Source organism: Prorops nasuta, unplaced genomic scaffold, assembly GCF_024137725.1.
Source record: "Prorops nasuta isolate Cenicafe-Biocafe unplaced genomic scaffold, Cenicafe_Pnas_1.2 PNAS00033, whole genome shotgun sequence".
In the NCBI taxonomy this organism is placed as follows: Eukaryota; Metazoa; Arthropoda; class Insecta; order Hymenoptera; family Bethylidae; genus Prorops; species Prorops nasuta.
In genome coordinates, this window is record NW_027116830.1 from 1,254,242 (window position 1) to 1,276,842 (window position 22,601).

The following is a 22,601-nucleotide window of genomic DNA, read 5'->3' on the forward strand; positions in this document are numbered from 1 at the left end:
AATAAAGAAAAATCTCGGCAGCCTCGATGCACATTCACAACGATAGACAGAAATTTATCTATGAACGATGAAAAACCTCCGTCTACCAACAATCTTCCCTCCGTTTCGACATCAATTATATTTTTTCCAAATACTCTATCGTACTCACTAATGAGTTAATTAATCTTTAATCAATTATACTAACATTGTCTCGTTTATCGCTATTTTTTATTTCCTTCATTTCCAATTCAAAGAAATTTAGGTGTAATTCAATTAATTCATCAAAGGGATCCGAATGGTATCTATTAACTAATTACAGTAATGGAAGCTCTCTTAATCAATAGAAGATTTGATTGAAATCAAGCATACTACAGTCACTGACACAAAATCAAAAAATCACACTCATTTGGGTTAATAATTCTTTGGCTATAGTATTTTTCGCAACGTCTATATACTGAAACGCTCATCAAATTTGACATTACAAGTCGATACAACGTGTTTCTTGCTAGGTGCATATGCACGGAGAAAATTGGGAATAAAAATTGCAGCCACGAAAAAAAAGGGGCGCTAGCATATCGCACAAGAAATATTTTTTCTACAACAGTATATATACATATGTATGTTGTTCAGTGATTTATATATGGATAGTAAAATTGGAGTTATAAATTAATTATGAGTGCAAATAATGTTGCCTTAGGATAACACACTGTAAAAAATTTAATTTTTTTTTAAATATAAACCAAATTCACAAAGTATACATATCGACTTTTGTACTTTTTATAGCAGTCATATCGAACAGTTTGCACGTATCTATCAGATCTTGCTTGGTAATTTTAAACTCTCAATTATCAGTCAATCGTATGCCCATTGTTCGCTATTGCGATTTTAAACATTTCTTGTCCTGTGCATGGTTCACTTAATTTGAAAGACCCTGTGCATATATATACATATCAATTTAATAATATTGAATCATGTATAAATGAAAATATTACAGTTTTATATTCTAGGAGCTTTCACTATAAAATTTAGAAAAATGACAAAAGCTTGGTTAATTTTTTTTATGAGAAAAAGTTAAAGGAAGATTCGTGGTCTGTCTGCTGGTAAAGCTTACGAGTTTTCGATGTCAACATGACGTCACGTAAGTATGCACTCGAGAATAAAAGCGAGCGATAAAAACGCAGATCGTAAAACTGAAGGAAAATTCAAGCAGATCGTCACGATGCTCGAGGAAGTCACTAGCTTGCAAGCTTTCAAAAACTTCTAGCCCATCGATCGAGAAAACAAACTCAAAAGAAATTATTCTCTTGAGAAATATTTGGCTGAAAGGACTAAAACTGCATGTGCGCAAAAATAATATAGATTAATATATTAAAGGACTTAAAAATATATGTTATGATTGTACACGATGCAATTGATATAGATAATATAAATTAGATGAATCGATGAGAAATAATCGAAGATGTTGTATACATGGTACTGAAGTCGTTCAAAGGATAAATTTTCCCATCTATGACCCTCCTGAACAAAATGGCCACCAGCTGTTGCAGCAGAAGCCACCTGTTATGCAATAAGGTTTTCACTCTCACCTTCCTATATTTTTTATCTGACGTAGTTCAAACGTTTTTTTTTTTGGTTAATTAGCATTAACATGAAACAGTCTAAAATAATTAATTTTCTAATCACATCAAAACTTATTATAACTAAACAAAAGGCTGATTCAATTCTGATACTCTATACAAAATCCATGATAGTTTTTATGTTATCTCTATCCGCTTGGCTAAACTTAAAGCAACAGTGAACTTCTGATTCTTCTAAGGGAAAATCAATGACTTCCACTTGATTGAATCAATATCAGATCTCTGCTTTATCGACTGTCACTTACCAAATTTATATCATTTCTTATGAAGAATACTTCCTGATAATGATGCTTATTAATTTCATCTCTTACCTTGAATACATGCTCAAATTATATTTTTCCCTTTTGTTGTGAAATTGTATTAAAATATTATATAGATCCTTTACAGTTATATTGCTAACACGTAGAAATACTTTCTCGTAGCATCAAAATCAGTGTTACCCATTGTAATCCGAACACAGAGTGACTTAAATGGAAAATAAACAAGGTACAAATGGATTGGTGGAACAGGAATACGTGATTGGTGACATTTCATTGCGCTTTTATCCATTTAATTACCATTCGTGCTTCGCTGACAATTAAATATTGTTAAACCGCTTCGCCAATTGACAGCTTTTCTATATTGGATTTTATTGTCAAGCCTTAGTATTTTTAATTCCTTGCATAATCCTTGAACATACACCCACTGAGGTTGAAAAGTGAATTTGCAATATTGATTTCCTTAAAAATTAAAATATACACACAAATTATTGTCTAATACAATTATATATATAAAAATTTAGTTTAAATTTTGTAAATAGTTCTTATCAATTACATGCAAAGTGGAAACACATTTTAGCCACTGAACAATGAATGGGATCTATCGAACAATGAAGATTATTGAATATAAGCAATCTATTATTAATTTATTCTTCTGTAATAATTTTTTTAGAGTTCTCAAGGAAATACTGTATGAAAAATGACTCACTCGGGATAATGAAATGAAAAAGACGAACTTGGTTAATGAGAAGCCTGAAAAAAGTTTGTGGCAAAAATTGGTGAGGGAAATAAGTCGTACAGAGCGAGAAAGTTGCAGGGATGAAATTTAAGTCAACTGTGTTACACAGTGTTGAAAAGTTGGAAATTATGAGGATATAAACCGGCAAAAAATGGTATTCGTTTAAGAAACACAGTAGTGAAAAGGAATTGAGAAACATTTATGAGAATCTCTACGAACTGGATATATGAAGAAAACTTCAAAGATTACATCAGATTATTAACGATAAGAAAAATTCATGGAAAAGCCTCAGGTGGAATTAGCTGATGCACTCTCGAGAACGATGAGAGAATATTACTGCAGGTCTTGAAAGATCAAGAACAGAAAAAGCTTTCGGGCAAAAATTCGAATGAAGCAAAAAACGCAATACCAAGTATAATAATAATAGCTCGAGTGAAACAGCAATTGAAAATAAGATAAAGAATGAAGATGGAGCAATAAAACAAAAACAAGAAAAATCTCACAAAACCCTTGGAAGAAGACGCATCGAAGAGAATAGTAATGCTGAGATTTCCGATATATTTATAAGAATTGAGTACCAGAAATTCGTCGAAATAGGTTTTTCAGAAAATACACGCAAGGCGAAATGAATTTCTGATCAAAATATCAGATGGAGATTTCAGGAGGAGACCCAATTTATTATAATGATTTCGACAAAGTTTTCGAAACATCATATTAAAGTACATTAATTCTCGCATAATTAAGTTTAAATATGAGAAAAGATTAATGCAAGGAAATAAATAACAGTCTGGTGTTAGTGATAAGATCGATCCGATTGAAGAATAGAATCATAAAAATATACTAGTACAGAAATCACTTAGATAAGGAGAGATCGGATCAACGGCAGCCATTGAGCGAAGAAAGGACGAGTTGGTAGAAAGAAATATAGGCAGAATCCAATGAGAAAGCAGTGTTGGAGATCAGTAGTTTGATAGCATAGCCTAAGAATAAGGAAGAAAATGCGGGGCAACAAAATCGAAAAATCTTTCTCGCAGATCACGATGCGCCATGAGTGTATCAGCTCCCATTAGAGAATTTTTAGAAAAGGTTTCGAAAGGATCGCAAGATAGGAGCAGATTTCGATAGAAGCTCTTCGATGAAAAGAAAGCCAAAGACCTCAAAGACGCGCACACAACTTATTCCAACATTTTGAAGCTTCTACTCTGGAACGACTAAAAAGTCGAGAATTCGGTGATAATGAGTATCAAAGTACTTCGCAAATTGAACATTACGACGTAACAGAGGAATATTTTATCTGGGAAGAATCCCAACCGCACGCGTAATTGGATTAAAAATAGTCGAAATAAGGGACAAAAACTTCAAAGTCCTCTGCATAGCAGTGAGAGAACGTAGAATGAAGAATGCTTGATAACGATGGGAAAACAGAAGAGCTAGAGAAAATAGTACTGTGAGGGAAAAAAGTCTGAATTGCATCGAAAGGATCGATGAAGTATGGGTGCGTTTTGTCGGTTCCGGTATTTCTCAAAGAAATGTTGGGACGATCGAGGGAAATAGATAAAGAAAAAAGAGTTAAGAAGGCCACAAAAAAAAAGGATTTGAAAGTCCTTGGTGAGGCACGCCACTCTAGTTGAGTTTTCTACGGAGTCTTCTTAGAAAGGTACCATAGACCTCACCTTCGCAAAACTACCTTTGCTGCAGTCTTAATGGGATCAAGGTCGAATCAGGTCAAAGGACTTGACGATTTGCCTATTCAGTCTCCAGACTATCTCGATCTACTTGCAACTTACGCTCTGACTAGTTTCGATAAGAAATAACAAGAATCTCGCCATCCTAAAACCTACACACTCAAAGTTTTGAAAGATCTATATCCTTCAATGGTTGAAAGTTGCAATCGTCTCAAAAAGTCAGGTTCTATTAGAGTTATGCTCGGTTTGATTTTTTCACATTCTTCGGTACAAGGAATTTCAAATTACCTTAAAATGACATTTAACAGGAGTCATTTATTTCAAGTCCACTCTATTTGTTACTACAATGCCTCTTGTAATTTTAAAACTTTTTTCAGAGCTACTCGAAGCACATGTATCTATGACAAAAGCACAAAGCAGACTGACGTACAGTTTTATGCTTTAGGGGAGAGTTAATAAAAAATGCACGCACCACATTGACTTTCCTTGCAGATTTAAATGCAATTTAGAAAATTATTGGCAAAAAAAAAACAACGCTATAGCGTCTGATAAAATGTATTGCCAGAGGTTTGAAAGAAAGATATTATCGGGGAATATTTTCTCAAACTACAGCTATTACTCGAGAGTGGAGTATAGTCAGGAGATAAAATTGATCGTTTATTTATCCCCACTACGTGCAAAATTTCTGATTGCTTTCACAGAGTGTAGTTATGGTAATTTTACGTAATATTGTGAAAACGAAAAAACTCTTCGGATAATAAGAAGAGAAGTACTTTCTTCAAACATTTTCTTCTATGCTTTCATTAAGTCATGGATTTCCACGATGCTGAATACTATAACGTCATTAAGATACTTTTGTCTGTGGTAGGAATATGGAGGACGCAGAGTGAAACTCAGAAGAACCTGTTAAAAAGTATAGTTTTCTTCTTTTTATTATCATTTCAAGTCACGCAGGTAAGATACAGCAGTCTCGTATTACATTGGTTTTTCGTCACCCACACACGTTTGCTTTTTCAGATATCAAAATGTATAACGACAAGTCTCGATATAGATACAGCTATGAAAATAATTGGTCCTGAAATAATTGCTTTGATCAGCCTCGTCACATATATATTTCTTTTGCTTCACTATAGAAAAGTAACAATTTTTATGTAAAACATATTTTTATTTTTAACATTACAACTAAATTTTCAATGCAGATACATGCTTTGTTACAACACATGAGATACGATTGGAAAAATTTAAATGTAAAAGAAGAAATCAATATTTTGAGACATTATACGTTGGAGGGCAAACGAATTATTATATTTTTCACCAGTATGTTGAAAAACGTGTTTTACGTAGAGAGGCAATTATTGTACCATACTATTTTTTTAGTGTATGAGTACTGCAGCATCTGCCTATTTATTTTTGCTTTATTCATTCCACATATTATAAATGCTTTTTTACCTTTGAACGAGACACGCTGTTACGAGCATCCATATGTCGCAGAATACTTTGTTGACGAACAAAAATATTTTTATTCAATCCTATTCCATATGATAGGGTGTATCCTCGTTGGTCACGCAGTAGTAATAGCTAATGATTGTTTATATATAACATATATCCAGCATGTTTGCGGAATGATAAAAATTCTAGGGTGAGGCCTATTATTGCTGCGCAAATCTTAAAATTCTTTATAAGTTTGCTGTTTTAGGTGCCACTTGCAGAACATTTGTAACATTAGTAATCATGATATTAAAAAAGATCATAAGATGTATTTAAGAGTAGTCCGCAGTGTACAGATTCATCGTAGGATCTTACGGTTTGTTGAAAAAATTAATATTTGTTTTGGATGGATATGGTTCATTAAAATTGTTCTTGGTTTTTTGGTTATCAGTGCAGCTTTAATGCAAGTTAGTAATGATAATTTATCAATTGAAAGGGAACAGGTTGTAGTTACTTTGACTTATTTTTTAGATTGCGACTCAATTAAATCAACGGCGAAAAGCTGCAATGTATGCAAACTTTGCTGTTGGTAGTTTAGCTTACTTTTTGTTTATAATGCATCCTGGCCAAAAACTAATGAATCATAGTGAAGAATTAATGGGCAAAGTGTAAGATATATAATTTAAATGCAATAAAAATGTGGAGACTTTCAACAATAAAAATTACAGATATCAAACCGAATGGTATTCAGCTTCGGTAAACATTCGAAGATTGATTTTAATAATAATGAGAAGGTGTAAATACTCATTGGCGTTAAATGCAGGCAAATTTTATAATCTCTCTTTTGAAACATTTGGGGCTGTAAGTAAATTTAATCAACTTTATGATAAATAATTTTATATAAAACTTTCCAACACTTACCTAAGTAAATTAATATTACAGATCATTCATCTTTCTTTATCTTATTTTACTATGCTTTATTCTTTAGATTATGCATAGAAACGTATACAGCCCACTGATAGTAATGTAGAATTGTTATTAATAATTAATATCATTAAATATAATAATATTTAACCGTTTATTTACTCCCTAAAAGTACCGTACACTTGTATCTCGGAGGTTCGCCTTACACTGTAAACGATCACACTGACTAAAATTGAAGTAGATAAGTAGAAATGCATGTTTGCAAATTAGCACTTGTCATTCTTCTATGTAAAGAAGAATACAAAATTATAGCTAGCCGAAGAGGTTTAGCCTAAAAGCTTGGAGTCTATTTTACATGCAATTTATTTTTTCAGGTATCAAATAACTGTGATTCTGTAAATTAGTATAGACTCATGTGGCAATTTTTAGGGAAAACTCAACTATGTAAGGACGAATTGCATTTGGCAGCTATTCATCTCGCTGTTACGCGTGCATATGATTGCGCAAGCTATTACAGTAATGACACAAACGGAAGATACTACATTCATAAATATTAAGCATAATTATAGTACGTCATAAAAAGCTTCGTCGTGTGTCTCGCTCGAGAGAAAAGAAACAAATTGGTATTCAATTTAGCTACGCGAATAGAAGGAAAGGAGTACTTTATACGTTTATACGATTTCCGTTGAGGAAAATGGACCTCTTTGATCACGATCTCTACAGACAAAACAAGACCTACTTGCAACTCGCAGGTTTCTGGCCAGGTCAAAAACTGTGGTACAGAAGAATTTTCAGATCTATACTCGTGCTTCTTTTCATTACTTTCGAAATAACTCAGGTATTCAAATGGTTTCATCTCATCATACTTGCAATACTCTTATAATTAACAGTGAAATAATTTTCATTTAGTACATGAAACTTAAGAACAGTGAGATAAATGTAGCTATTATTACGAAAATGTTTATGACTGCCTTGATGGGTTTAAGCTACTTTGTTAAATTTGCTGCTTTTTGGATATTTATCGACGATGTAATTAACATTTTGTTATTGCTGCATGATCAATGCACGCTTTAATTATTATTTTGGCATATAAACAATTGTTTCAATATAGCTAATAGGCCTCATGAGTCACGTGAAGAGAGACTGGGCTCGTTTGATGTCGGAAGCTGAAGTTAAGATTTTGCGAGCTAGCACGGTCGTTGGAAAGAAATTTGCTACCAAATATCGATGTGAGAAATAACGAGTAGTGTGAAATTATAGTTTCTAGTATTTTTCGACTGCTTAATAAAAATATTTGTTACATCAAACATTTTTAGATTGCGTCCACATTAGCGTAGCTTTTTATATTTTTGTGCCAACATTACCAGCAGTTTATAACATTTTTTTACCCGAAAACGATTCGTTACCGTTGGGATTTCCATTCGAGGCTGGGTATCCCTTCGATACTGATAAATATTATGCTATTGTTATAATTCATATGGCTATGATTACATGCGTGGCTCATGTTGTAGCAATAGGGATTGATTTGCTGCAAATGACTTATCTGCAGCATGCTTGCGGAATGTTCGATGTAATCGGGTAAGTTCGCAACAAAAAAATATCAAATATCGACAATAGCAGCTCCATCAAAAAATTTCATTTGCAATAGACATTTTGCATTTGAAAAATGTTTGTTTTACATTAGGCACCGTCTACGGCATGTTTTTGACGGGATCAATCGTAGTAATCGTGATTCAGATATTTATCGCAAAAATATCATCGATGCTGTTAATTGTCACAGAGATGTTCTTCAGTAAGTATATAAATTTTGTTGTTCCACTGATTAAATTCGTTTTATGCTTGTTTGATAATCTGTTTCCATTGATAGATTTGTAGAAATAATTAATAAGTGTTATGGTTGGTGTTGGCTGATACAATTATCGATCTTCGCTGCAGTTAATAGTATGATAATGTTTCAGGCGAGTATAATTTTAATTCCAATGTAAATGAAATCAAATTTACACCCAAATTAATATTTACTAATATTATATTCGTTAATCTTTATATAGGTTGTTTTACTCTATGATCAATTATATGAAACAACTGCTAATATATTATTCTTAACGGTTATCACGTTATTCATCATCTTTAATATCTTCCGTGCTCAAAAGTTAATAGACCATAGTGCAATAATTTCTTCCGATATGTATGTAACTACGTGTAATAATCAGCAAAACAGTGCCTATAAATACTTAAATAATTTGTTTTATTTTTCAGCTATAATACACCCTGGTACAAAGCTTCTCCAAAATTGCAAAAATTGCTTATAACTATTTTACGAAAAACCAATACACCAAGTGTAATATATGCCGGAAAATTTTATACACTATCGTTAGAGTCTCTCGGTTCGGTAAGTAAATACACAACACGATCTTATTAACAAACCATAGATTAGAAGCACGTATGTTTTTCCAGATAGTACAATTGACAGTCTCTTATTTTACCGTACTGCATTCCGTGCAAAAAAAAGTATGAATTTTTACGCCGCCAGAATGTCGAAGAACAGCCAAAATAACTTTAATAAAAATTAATATATTTTGAAACATAATGGAACGATAACATAATTTCATTTAGAAGATATTTCACTTATATTAAAGCATTCGGCTAATGTGAATATTTATTCGCTATTAACACTTGGATATATTGTTTCTTCAAGCTACTTCTGGAAAATATAAGCTTTAGTGATGGTGGGCATTTTGAAGAAACTGGCAGCAAAGCAAAGTGGCAAATAGCCATAAGGTGGCAAGAGATCGTTAATTTGATTCGCGGTCGGGCTATAAAATACACGTTAAGCCACAGAGACATTGGTATTAATACTGAAGTATCTAATTTTCCATTCAGAGCCTCGTAATCCCAGCTTAACGACGGCTTATCTACCGACGTATAGCTGCTATGTGACGCATAACACTTTTGTCGTTGAAATTTTTCTTTCTTCCTACTTTTCCCTCTTTTTATTTCTCTACTATCTTTCTATCGTCCATCCTTCTCACTTTTATTATTACTCTCCTCTCCTCGTCCAGCTACCATTATAGTATCCAACCAGCACGATAAAACGTAAAACCAGACGAGCATCAAGAAAGAGGACGCTTGAAATAATATGTTGTCCTGTGGCTAGGATAAGCCGAGAAGAAATCGGCTTTAAAACTATAGAAGTTTCTCTAACAATATTTTCGCAAACCATGTTTACTATTCTTTGTCATAATTTGCCTCTGTGATTCCACCGTCACTTTTCCTCTCTTAAATTAAACATTTCTGCAGTCTTAGTGGCGATAGGCATGATCGAAATTATTGGAGAAATTTTATTATTCCATTGAGAAATGTTCTATTTTTCAAATGGAAACTGATGATGAGTACTTAGGGGAATACATATAGCTATAGATTTGTAAACGGGCAGCAGTCTCGAGCGAGCTAGCTCACCAAGAGGTTCTTTCACCTTGCATATACGAGCTGTATATTGTAGTAGGAAATTCGATTATTGTTTTTTTTTTTTGGAATGCGGTGAATGTTCTTCATTTTTTTCCTTCGGATTTATATTTGTTACTTAAAAACTACGTCATTTTCATCTTTAAAGGAAATATTGTTTAAGGACAGTATTTGCTTATTTATTTTACCATAAACATTCCATGAAGATTTTTACACTTTTATTATGTTCGTCTATTACCCTTACCCGTAAGGCGAACGTACTATTTTTTAAAATAAAAGTATTGTTTTGAGAAAATGCAGTTTATTCGTTTATTTTTTGTTGTTTAAGTTTCGAAAGAAAGTACGAAAAGTACTTGCCACAGTGACAATTATAGAATTTCTTCGAAAAGTGATGGAGAAATTGAAAGTTTACCAGGAACGGTACCCATTAGTGATATTGGGAATGATAAGAAAACAAGTCGAAAGAAAAATGCTATTGTGTTGAATAATAAATATGCAACATTTCCAGATGGTAATCAGGTAATCAAATTTATTCTTTGTTATATTTCATTTATTATAAAGCATGCGGTGTAAAAATGTAAAATAAATAAACTAATTGTAGTAATTGTATAACTTACACAGATATCAATTCCATTGGAGATACAAAAAAGTCGGGGAAAAATTGGAGATGAAAATATATTAAAAATAATAAATTGGGCCTATCATATTGGAGTGATTAAAAGACACGAGACTGATGCAGCAACGAGGGATTTAAAAAATTGCTTACGGGGAATGTTTCAATATCCTTCAAAATATATAAATCGGCAAGTTTAATTAAAGTTTAAGTTCTAGTTATTTTACTTAAAAATTTATCTGTTCGTATAGAGTAGCAGAGAACAATACCATAAAATGTTTATTAAATGGAAGGAAGAAAAAGCACAGCAGTATTAACCAACGAGTTGATAGAAAGAAAGAGATAGAAAATGACGTCGTTGATGCACGACCACGAAATGCTAGGGGAAGCAAAAAGGGGGATGAAATTCTTAGGAGCGCGTTGAGGAAAAAGCGGAAAAAGAGTCAATTTAAGGTAGAACAAATGGAGCAAGAAGCAGCTACTTTGATATTCCAGGCTTTGGAGAAAAAAGAAAAAGATCTATTTTGCTTTCATTTGCAAAATGATTTGATACAGGATCGTCTGGAATCGCTTACACGTCTCGTAAGAATACTTCGAAATATTTTTTAAATTAAGCAATCAATTTTTTGCAAATATCGTCGTTTTGATTCAGATGGGAGCGAGGCCAGTGAATCTAGGTCTGGAAATAGATGAAAATTTTGCTGAACGAAGGGGCTTAATATTATCATCCCTACGGAACAGCGAAGAAGGACTTGCACTGATCTTAAAATGGGCCTGTCAGGATAAAAGAATGGATCAAAAGAAAATGGAAAGAAAAGCTTCGAAAACGCTTACTTTCCGCGGGTTAAATATTTCTCCCGCCAACTTTCATGAGAATTCAGAAGTTTTCGGCTATAATCGCAGTCCCAGGAGCTCCTTCCAGGTTTGACTTTAAACAGCTTTTTAAAAATTCTAAAATTAAAAATTGTACCTTTCGTATAATTCTAGGATCTCCGGGCTTTCGTGCCGCTTTATGAAGATTTGCAGATTTTCACGAACGTGAGAGAAAAGGATGATAAGGTTAACAAACATGAACGTCGATATTTAGTCGGATTAAGGAGACCACACGTTACAATAGAGTTAGTCGTGTAAAGAGCTCGATATATATACATTATACGAAAATTGTCAGGTATTCGAGTGGAGAAAAAAACCTGTTTAAAGTGAAACGTAAATATAATAAGGGTTCACGTTGTTAAGAAGACATTTTCGCTAAAGAGTTTATAGCTAACTATGTAAATTGCTTAATTGCTGGTGCGCTCCAAAGGGAGGATATTTATTGTGATTGCGGTAAATAGGAAGGTTTGTAGCGGAATTAAAAGTGTGATGACAAAAGGAGTTTGTACTCTCTCTCTCTCTCTCTCTCTCTCTCTCTATTTCGTTTAATCTGTACTTTCGATTAAATTCAAAGTATTTAAAGCAAGTATTTTATTTCCCAAAAAATTCACTTCACTCTCATATATTTATATCTCCGTTCAACAAAAGCTTTTAAAACAAATAATTAAACCAGTTAAAAATCTAGATTTAAATCGAAACAATGCGTAATTTAAAATTATCCGAATACACGAATCCAAGCCTTGTTTTTAAGATGGATTGCACAACCAGTAAGCAATGCGTAAATGCTTACATTGAAAGTTTCAGCGTTTGTAGTTTCAACGAAGGTTCTATTTACAGTTCAGAAATTTAGTGCAGCATAAGAAATAGAACAGACGACCCTGAAGAAATACCAAAATCAACATCTGCTTACTTTATGACCAACTGAGTAAATCGCACGATCCAGATACGCTTAACCCGATTCTTCCATGTGGAGACTCGAAACAACAATTTTTAAATTCGTATATTAAACTATAATTTATCTGTTCATTCTGTGATGACTTTGATCAGACTTGCGAAAATCTTATTACATTTGTAAATTCAGGGAAAAAATTATGAAAATTAGGCGTTGTTTATAATTCAGATTTTTTTTAGCATTTTCAGAATTTTTGGACAGTGAAAAAAATCCCATTGGATATTGCACAACTAGCAATGTCCCATTATGCTTTAACGTTATTGCACTATACATTCTCCTGTGTACTCACGCCTAACACGCGCACACAGTAGATCCTTATACATGCGCATAATAAATGAAGATGCGCTTAATAATAATCCTGTCTCCCTATATACGTCTATTAATGCTTTAGTAATTGTGTATCTAGCTAACAATCGGTCCCCATAACGCACACCGCAATGGCACATCATTATATCGTTATACGTTAGTCGTCAAGACTCCATACAAAGTATTCCTCGGACACGAAAATTTGACAGCCATTATACATACGTCAGCCCTGATAAGCTACAAATCTCACACAAAAGAAAATGAACGTAGAATGTTTGGACTTGTTTTATAAAAATATACTTTTCGAAAAATATTTATTTTTATGAAAAGAGAAAAGCGTAAAAATGATTACTCAAAAATACATATTTCACCACGTATAAATTTTCAGTTCCCCCTTTATTCGAACGTACGCGTGCACTCGATCATTGTAAGTAAAATTTATTATACATCCGTCAATCTTGATACACCTACAAATCTCTTACAGTGAACATTAATGTAACAGCTCGAGACTTCTTTTATAAGAAAGTTTATTTTAAGAAAAGAGAAGCGTTAAAATTATTGTTATAAAAATATATTTTGCCACCGACAATTTTTAAAGTTTTCTCTATTCAAAGTGTGCGTGCATTAAATCAAACTGCCTCGAATTTATTTGTCGTGTCTGCGTTAACGCATAACCACACTGACTGGGCGCTCGTAATACTTGAAGGGAAATTGACTGGAACGAACAAAAAGGGGGAGAACTGTAAAAAAAAAAACAAAAGACAGGAAAAATAGTGGGGTTAAAAATCGTACGTAAAAAAGTGATTAAAGATTTATAAAAAGACTGCGGATGGCCAATATTGACCCATTCAAAAAATGTGTTATTCTTTTCTCTGAACGACTTCACAGGAGAAAGCACCTCAGTCAGGTTCTCGACTTAATGATAAAATAAAGAAAGAAGAATAATTCAATAAGTCAATTATAATTTCTATTACAATTTCAAAAATATGTTTCAACTTTAACATTTGTAATATTGATACACCGTAAGAATATTACGTAACAAAAACAATCGTGGACAACTTTGCAACTCATGATTACCGTTGTAAATTTATATTGGGCTGAAAAAGGATAACTTTATTGTTTTTATTACGAAGTTGTTATAAAATTATAAATGTAAATTAATTGAGATAGTCGTGGGCTATAAAGTTGCCCTTGATTGTCTTTGTAATTTGACAACAATTTTTCCAGCGTATTTTAACGTCATATTTTTAGATACAACTATACTATGGCGTTATTAAAGCTGATGCGACTTTCAAAATGCTCTACCACCGACGAGTCGTGTAAAATTCGTTTAAGTTTCCTCGGTAAAATTATGAATATCTCTAAGCCTGCAAGACAAGTTAATTCTTGAAGTTGCGCAAAACTCATTCGCCTTTGCGTGAAACAATCGACTCGCATCTTAATTAGGGATGAGATAATTTAATAAACTTGAGTCGTCTGTGGAGATGAATGCTGAAATCTGCATATTATTGCTCTTATAAATAAAGTAGGATCACGAGCAGAATATTGTGTCATCGCTGTTAAAGTTGTAAATAAAATTGACTGAAAATTAAGGGAAATTGAGGCATGAATTATTGTTACATGTGGCTGCTGAAAAATTGGAGTACAATTGTTGAGCAAACATGACTTGAGTGGTGAACACAAGGACAGTTTGTGGTTGGCCTACATCAGCAGGGTTTGCCAGTCGAATCAACGAGATTGATTACAGATTTACCAATACGTCGATGGGTCAGATCGATAGAGATAGTACACATACATATACCTACACGCACATTAATAAATTTGAATATCAAATTGAATTGGAGCTTTGTTTCGAGAAAAGTAATTAATTTGATATAATTACTGAAAAAAATTATATCAGCTCACCCATAACACGTATCCTACAAGTCCGGTGCAAAATGCGATCATAAGTCCATAAAGAGTTGGCAAGGAATCGTTATTATTCTTATCTTCTTCCATTTCTGCTCTCGTGTCTTAACGATTAAATCGAAGGATCCTGGATCAGCTTGCAAGCATCGTAAATCCTGACGATTGTTTTTCCTTGCGGAAAAGTACACGTATTCCAGTTGTCTGCCACGGGTAAACCGATAAATCTGACCGGGCACGGCTATTCGATGGAAGCGCGTTCGACGAGGAAAGCCGAGGCAGCAAAAAAAAAAGGATCCAACGAGAAGGTGCAAGCGAAGAAACGAAACGAGAATACTCGGACACTTCTCCAAGGATAGATTTATGGTGTTTGCTTATCCAATATGACCCCTTTACAACCTTGTCTGTTAATTTCCACTGATTCTATAATAAGTCTCACTCAAATTTCGTATAATTTTCATAAATGACACACAGTCCATTCGAGAAATAACATCGATTTATTATGATAAATAATAATCTCATATCAATTCCATATTTTTTTACTCTTTTTTTAACACAATAACTCTTTGAAATCTTACTAAAATAATGTATTTTTTCTTAAGAATATCTTCTTGGCGTATAAACTAATGACACTGACACTGAGCGAGAAAGATCTCTTCCTTTTTCTACGTATAATGCACAAAACTACGTCATCCACTGAGAATATTTTTCACAAATGTATAGCTGATTTAGGAAAAATAAAAAACTAGTGTAAATTTACAATTGTTATTACCACATTTGTGTCCCCATTAGGAACGTTCACTCAAATTCGGGAAACACTTAATGTAATATTCAAGCTTAACTTTTTCCTTCTTTTCCATTGCAGTTATTAACAGTTGTTTCAATTAAAATGCTTTTAAGCAATGCAAAAATTAATTTCACTTTATAACACTTTGACCGATAATTAAATATAATTTGCAGATTATTATTCCATTATGCATCATCAAAGTTGAATTATTCTACAGTTTATGTATATAGAATATTGGGGACGTTGATGAAGATACTGATAAATGCGAAATTTATAGACAAATTATTTGGCCGTCTAGCGAAGCTCCACTGGTCACTGGTTCTCTGCTTCGGCCAATGTTTCTCTCGGCTTGACTAGACTACTCGTCGCGAAAACGTGTATTAATAGTTGAAGAGAAATGGAATCTAGGTGAGCAATGTGCGGAGAACCAGGGTCTACTCCCAGCGGTTTGTACAAGATGGATCTTGCTGTTAGTGAACTGCTAGTAAACTCCATTCCATTACAACAGTTTCTATCAAGATATCCAGCAAAATTTTTCACCTTTTTCTAATTAATTTCTCATTTAGGATTCTTTTAAACGGATTTATCTTTCCCAACAGTGTATTATATATATATATATATACTATCTTCTATAAAGGTACAAACAAGCCGAATTGAAATACCTATCGATTATTCGTTCTATCAATATTTTACAAGTTTTTAAAATGTTATTAATATTCACGACAGACGTCAGTTTGGAAGCTAAAATGCATATACCTAAAAGGTTTTAATAATTCGTGTTTGACAAATTTAACGTGTAGCAGGCTTTATTGTAAACAATTTTTCCAGTTCCATATTGTTCACATGTATAAAATTTATGTACGAAGAAACGTGATATAAATTTGATTGGTAAGTTAAAATTGGCCACACGTACTGACGAATGCCACTATACGGAATTGGTTTATCACGACTTATCGCTTTAACACTGCTCAACAGTGAAATATTCATATGCAATAGAGCTTTGAGATGCACCGTTGACACTTAGTATAATAATTACAAGTGCACGTTTCGGTTGACTCTCTATATTTTATGAAAACATTTGGCAACGATTTAACGTCTAAATAGAACAAACTCAGAAGAGTCTGGTCATAAAATCAATTTTTTAAAAATATGAGAAAATTTTGAAGAAATGAAAATTGGCTTTGTAGGTGGAGAATTTTATTGCGTATAAATTGTTATGAGAAGGAGCAAGTGTTGATAGTAATCAGTAAAATAAATAATAAATAAATGAATTAATTTGATTAGGAGGAGACAATTTATTGTATAAGAAAAAGGAAGAATGCAGGTAGAACAGGTAATTGTTGGAATATAATAAAGAAGTAATGTTTCTCTGTTCTCCAAGCCCACTACTGCCATCTATATACGTATTGTACGTAAAGCATTTAGGTAACTGAATAAGATATTATTTTTCTAATTGTGCCATTATTGTAATTTATCAACTTAAAAGTAAAGTAAACAACCAAAATGACATATTTTCTATTTGGTAAGGTAGTTTTACAAATTGCGTGTAAATATATTTGCAGTGTTACAAGAACATTTTATTTAACATTTCTATCTTCACAGGAAGTTTTCAAAATCAAAGAATTTCTCCAAATATTTTCATCCGTAATTAATTTTAATTAACCAGGCTTTAAATATGACTCACTAGACGCTGTAAACTCTAGCATAGATTGATTAGTTTTAGGTAAAAAAACTCAAATAATTATCGCGTTTGCTCTTTGAGTGACCGCTATTCTTTCTCTTCTTCCTTACAGCATTTTTATATATACCATAGTATACATACTATAGTATACCAGGATGGTGCGTAAAATGCAATTTGCCGGATGTCAGGACGGCCGTTACCGTTGGGCCGCTTTTACGGACCAGCATGTTACGAAAATTAATTGGATTTATCGATCGGTTTTCTGATTCCCGTTTCCCGCTCGGTCAGCCAAACGATCGCGATGTGAAAATCCGCCGATAGCCGACATCCCGTAATCGACTTCGCAAGCTCTCCATTCCAAGATTTCCCCCTCCTTCCCCCGAGCCCTCGCTACCAACCTACCTATACGCATTTCCGAAACAATTAGTTTCCATCAATAACCTCGAAACAATTCAACTGCTAAATACCTTAATTAGCATTTTGATTCGATGCTTGTGGACGGTTCTACAAGACCTAAAAATTGTATCAGCTTATTTCTAACGCTTTTCAACGTGACTTTTCTCTCGATAAATAAACCAAATTAATAAAGTAATTAATGGGTAATCGGTTGAATGGCATGGCGATGTAGTGTAATAAGACATGGTACCCTAGCTGATAAATTATTGAGAATGTGGTAAATCTGAAATTCGTAGATGGAAATGCAAATTAAAGACAGATCTCGTGTATCACGACTGCGTATGTACGTTTCCTCGTATCATATAGAATGTGGCAACTAAAATTCAACGTAGATTAGAAGTTATTAAAGCATGCTTCAATAGAGTTGTAACGCCCGACTGATGCGAGGCTAATACCATCAAAGTAGCTCATTAGCTTATGCAAACTTTCAAATTGCAACTTACGTAAATTTTGCAACCAACAAAGGTTCGGAGTGCGTGGGATTTGATATAGCTTACCTGAAACAAACGAAAACATTAAAATAGTATTGCAGTACATTTGTGAAATGATGATTACAATTTAATTTACTATACTGTAGAGTATTTATTTTATCATTGTATTATCGTGTTGATAAGTCTGAGTTATACACATAGCTATTATACCGAGTATATATAACTCTGTGAATTAAAATAAAAATATTAATATTGAAAGAGCAAGTGATCGAAGAAACGAGGGTGGTGCAGGTGATACGAAAACAGAATTTATAAGCAATGTGCATAGACTGGAACTGTACACGTGTACAGATCATATATGCATATGCGGTTATGAACCCCCGTAGATAGGGTGCAAGCACGTAACCGGAAGGAAACGTAAGGAATGTCAGGTCGTAGGAGCGAGTAGAGGTTACAACCTCCGGAGAAGAGACAGAGTAATTCCATATAAGCCACAGGCGTAGGCTGATCACGTTTCAGCCTCTGTCAGCCACTGTCATGTTTCTGTCGCTTCGAAATTCGAGAACTGTCACTTATCGCAGCACCTGCTTAGTGAATTTGACGTGTTTCTAAAAATGGGAATCGACGCGAAGTTGGATAATGGAAGGGTTATAATCGACCTATCGAAATATTGTTCCTCTAGAAATATTTTTTAACTTTTTCAATCGTTGTAATTGATAAAATATTTAACAACACTCGATGATAAAACAAATTGTGAGCTTTAACATTTAATTTAAAATGATAAAACATTTTCTAAGGTTATTAACGGAGGATGAGAAATTTTCTGTCCTGTCGAGAAAATTGTTAACTATTGGTAAAATGAATTTTCGCCTACATGGCAATTTCCCATTTACCAACGTGGAAAATCGAAACGTTTATCTTCGCAAGTTAAAATATCAGCGGCATATTTCCGGGGAAAATAAATAATTTGTATAATTTTTAAATCTTAAGGTCTACTTTTTATCTGTTTCAGAAATGCTGGCTAAAAATTCAAAAAAATTCTTTAGCCAACATTCCCGCTTAAGTCTCTTCCTTCGGTTTCGTTTTGGAGTTATCAACTGTCGTTTCAAGTACTTAAAACATCAAACGGTGGAAATATAGAACACGTTTATCCCACACAAACTTTAATACCAACAAACGTGCGTCGGTATCGAGACTTGTTGGTGAGGGAGTAAACTCTCTTATCAGAATGAAGCTCCGTCGGTAATGCAGATCTCTACTTACCCAGTTAAGAAACTACCTTAACAACGTTAGCACGCAATTAATTTTTTAGAGCATTATTTTCTATGCAAATTTTAAACTGCAATCTCGACCAATAAATTTTTCTCGCTTTAAAAAACAACTATGGACTATTATATAACCTTTTGAACTCAGTTTTTTTCACACGGGAAGCATTATGTCTCCTAAGAGAGAACAGCGGAGTACAAAGGGTTAAGAAATCAGTGTGATACATTTCCAGACGAAAAGAAAATTTTCAAATAAGAATCCACGAAAAATTAAAAGCCGGAAAACCGTATAATTCAATGCAAATTGAGGAGGCGTGGCGTAGAATGCGTGGATGCATCATTATCGCTCCAGCAATATATTACTTCCTACGTGCTGTTATTCGGCTACAGGTGCATTCAGCGCGATCTCAAGTCCCATGTATCACAATATAAGACTAGCCAGTGAATTTATAGCCGATAATGGCCAAGCATAAAACGAAGCTGCGTGCTAATAATATACCTCAAAAATAATTTAATTAGGAAAATGAGGAATTTACAACTAATAATACAACGAAGCACAAATACGACACCAAAATTTTTGAAACCTTCCAATCCCCGTCAAACACCGTTCTCCAGAATAAACGCGTCTTTTCTCATTCCGCCCCTGACAGTTAGTAGAGTAAATTTGGTTTAAAGACGAGGAATAGCGCAGGAAACACAGCAGCGCGAATGACGGAGTATCGTCCAAGCTGATAAAAAATGCGTTGGGCAGAATTCTAGATTTCCGTAAGAGGATATCGCGGGTTACTCGGTCTCTTCCAGATAGGTAAGTAACGCATACTGGCACGTGACGAGACAGGACGTTTTCTTGCGGCGGCCGGGGGCTGGCTCGCTCGCATCGCATTTCCTTGCCTCGACCACCTACTTACCATTCACTGAACTTGACTCGATCGCCTTGCCCGGTACAGTCAGTCCCGTTCGTACAGAAAACACTCCTTAATGTTCCTGCCTCCCCCCCCCCCCCCCACTCCTCCTCCTCCTCCCACAAGAAAATTCGAAATAAGTCTACGTTTTCACAACGGGTTAACGTCCCGTTGCTTTCGCGAGACAATAAACAGCCTTTATCGCCGGATACCATTTGCATTTCACCCTCTTCCTCGGATCATCAACGTCGTGTAATGCTAAAGTCAATATTTGAGCATTTTAGCATACGCGCTCCTCAAATACAAGATTTCAGGCGATCCGAGTTATTTCTGGCGCTCGCCGAGCAATGAGAACGATATTAGAATCGGCAGATTGATCGAGAGCGCTGTAATAACTAGTGTGAAAATAATGAAGAAGCGATTACGGCGATGCCTCGAGTGTATAATTTTTCAATGGCCTGGTTTGACTATAAGAGGGGAGGAGAGAGAGAGAGAGGTACTATATAGGTTTTCGCAGCAAGCGAGCCGACAAAGAGTCTTATATGGCAGCTTACGCGACTCGTTTCTCCATAACAGTTTCTCATCTCTTTCTCCAAACCTCAATTCTTTCTCTCTATCCCTCCATAACCTCAAGCCAGCATAGAATGCAGAAAGTCCGCTATTAGCCCAGACGGTTTAGAGTCGCTCGCGCTTGTACAAACAGGAGATTCGACGCAAGAAAAAAGTGGAATAGGAAGAAAACTGGACCTGAAACTTGCGTGGAATTTGCGAGACATTTCTTTTCCAGACAAGCTTCCGTAACTTTAACATATAGAGAAAAAGAGAAAAAATAGTTCTTATAAGCAGAAATATTCGATAAAAAATAATCCTGAAGCTTTTTTCTATTTTAGTAACCGATCAAGCAGTAAATTTTTAATCGAAGCAACCTATAAAAATCGATCGATAGAATAATTATCGCTTTTCTCAATCATAGAAGAATGAGATAATTCGTTATATATTTCCATCCTAGCATCTGGATGGTCATATAATGATAAATGAAAAGGAAGCGAAACTTTAGCAAAAATTTGTAGGATTTTTAGAGAAGCAAGCATAAAACAAGGTCGGGTCAATAGATTAAGGAGCATGCGTTGCGTTGGTCCGCGACTATAATTAGCGACGCAATTAGCAAAATGCGATTTGATAGGCGAGCGATGTTGGAAATTGGAGATTAATTAGAGCGTGTGGGGTAAGTTTCTCACCGTGGATGTGGTCGTCTGGACTCGAGACACCTTGGAGCCGAGGCCAGCGAGGCCTCCCAAGCACCTGGTGACACAGTCAGGATCACAGTCCTCGCAAATTGGGCATCCCACAGGGACAGCTCCTCCCCTTTCCCTCAACACGTTGTTGCTGCTACTGGTATTGGTCGTGTAACCTTGGTCAGAACTGGCGTTCGAGTTTGGCCTTGAATCGTCGGAACTATCGAAAGGTTTGATGTTCCTCGGCCGGTGAACTATGCCCACTGGCTCCCAAATCTCACTGGTCGACGAGGCATAGAAATTGTTCTCCTTCGTCTCTCGACTTCTCTCATCGACCACTTTGCCATCTCGAGCAACCGTCACTTCCTCCTTCGTCACGATCGACGATTTAACGCTCAACGACGTCTCCAGACGTACCGGAGCCCTTTGGAACGTTCAACCAGGTTATCGGATAGTACCATGGATCCAATTTCGCGAGTTTAATATCCCTTCAAAGAATACCTCGATTTCTCGAATCCCGACGCAAGCGCATGCGCTTGGAAACGTATCGAATTATGATTTTAAGAATAAACGTGAGTTTAGGACACTGTGGGAAGAGATTCGTGAAGTCGAGTTATTTCTTTCAACTCGTTGCTCTTACTTGAAATTGTTTTATTTGCACAACGATATATATCAAGGGTGTGTATATAGATAAAAAAAACAGAGGTTTTAAGGGTTACAAAATTTATTGGAGCAACGAGGCTGATAGGATCCACGATACTACCTTAATATCCCAGCCTTAACGAGAATCTGATTTAACAGATCACAGGGTGGCACCTGGCCAGTTATCATAGCCTCTCTAATGGCGACTCCATCCGGTCCCTCCAGCGGTATAGGAACGCCATTTATCAGCAGGACTTCTTCCTCCTGCATGCAGGACTTCTTCTCGCAATCTACGACTTTCACTCCTGGCCCAAGTATCGACTCCACCGTCGATTGAATCTCGTGGTCGTCCATCCTAAGGAGGATTTTTATTTTACAACATTAACCACCATCGATTCTTCAGCTTCATCGGTGTCCTCGTGCGAATTTCCATTCTTACAGA

General features: G+C 34.8%; 2 protein-coding genes across 2 annotated transcripts in view; one reads left to right on the forward strand and one right to left on the reverse strand.

Moving 5' to 3' along the window:
* LOC136783469 (uncharacterized) overlaps positions 1-22,601 on the reverse strand; it is a 211,430-nt gene that overhangs the window by 113,064 nt on the left and 75,765 nt on the right. The gene's annotated exons all lie outside the window — the stretch shown is intronic.
* Positions 5,108-6,755, forward strand: LOC136783472 (odorant receptor 13a-like). Its single transcript, XM_066743665.1, has 8 exons — positions 5,108-5,251; positions 5,315-5,434; positions 5,497-5,614; positions 5,675-5,936; positions 5,994-6,192; positions 6,257-6,393; positions 6,454-6,586; positions 6,668-6,755. Exons 1-8 carry the CDS (start codon positions 5,108-5,110, stop codon positions 6,722-6,724), a joined length of 1,170 nt encoding a protein of 389 aa, XP_066599762.1. The 3' UTR covers positions 6,725-6,755.

Coding starts and splice junctions, on each gene's coding strand:
- LOC136783472 (XM_066743665.1), top strand. CDS start 5,108: ATGGATTTCCACGATGCTGAATACTATAACGTCATTAAGATACTTTTG. Junction 5,937..5,993: donor GGAATGATAAAAATTCTAGG/GTGAGGCCTATT, acceptor TTGCTGTTTTAG/GTGCCACTTGCAGAACATTT. Junction 6,587..6,667: donor CTTTTGAAACATTTGGGGCT/GTAAGTAAATTT, acceptor TTAATATTACAG/ATCATTCATCTTTCTTTATC.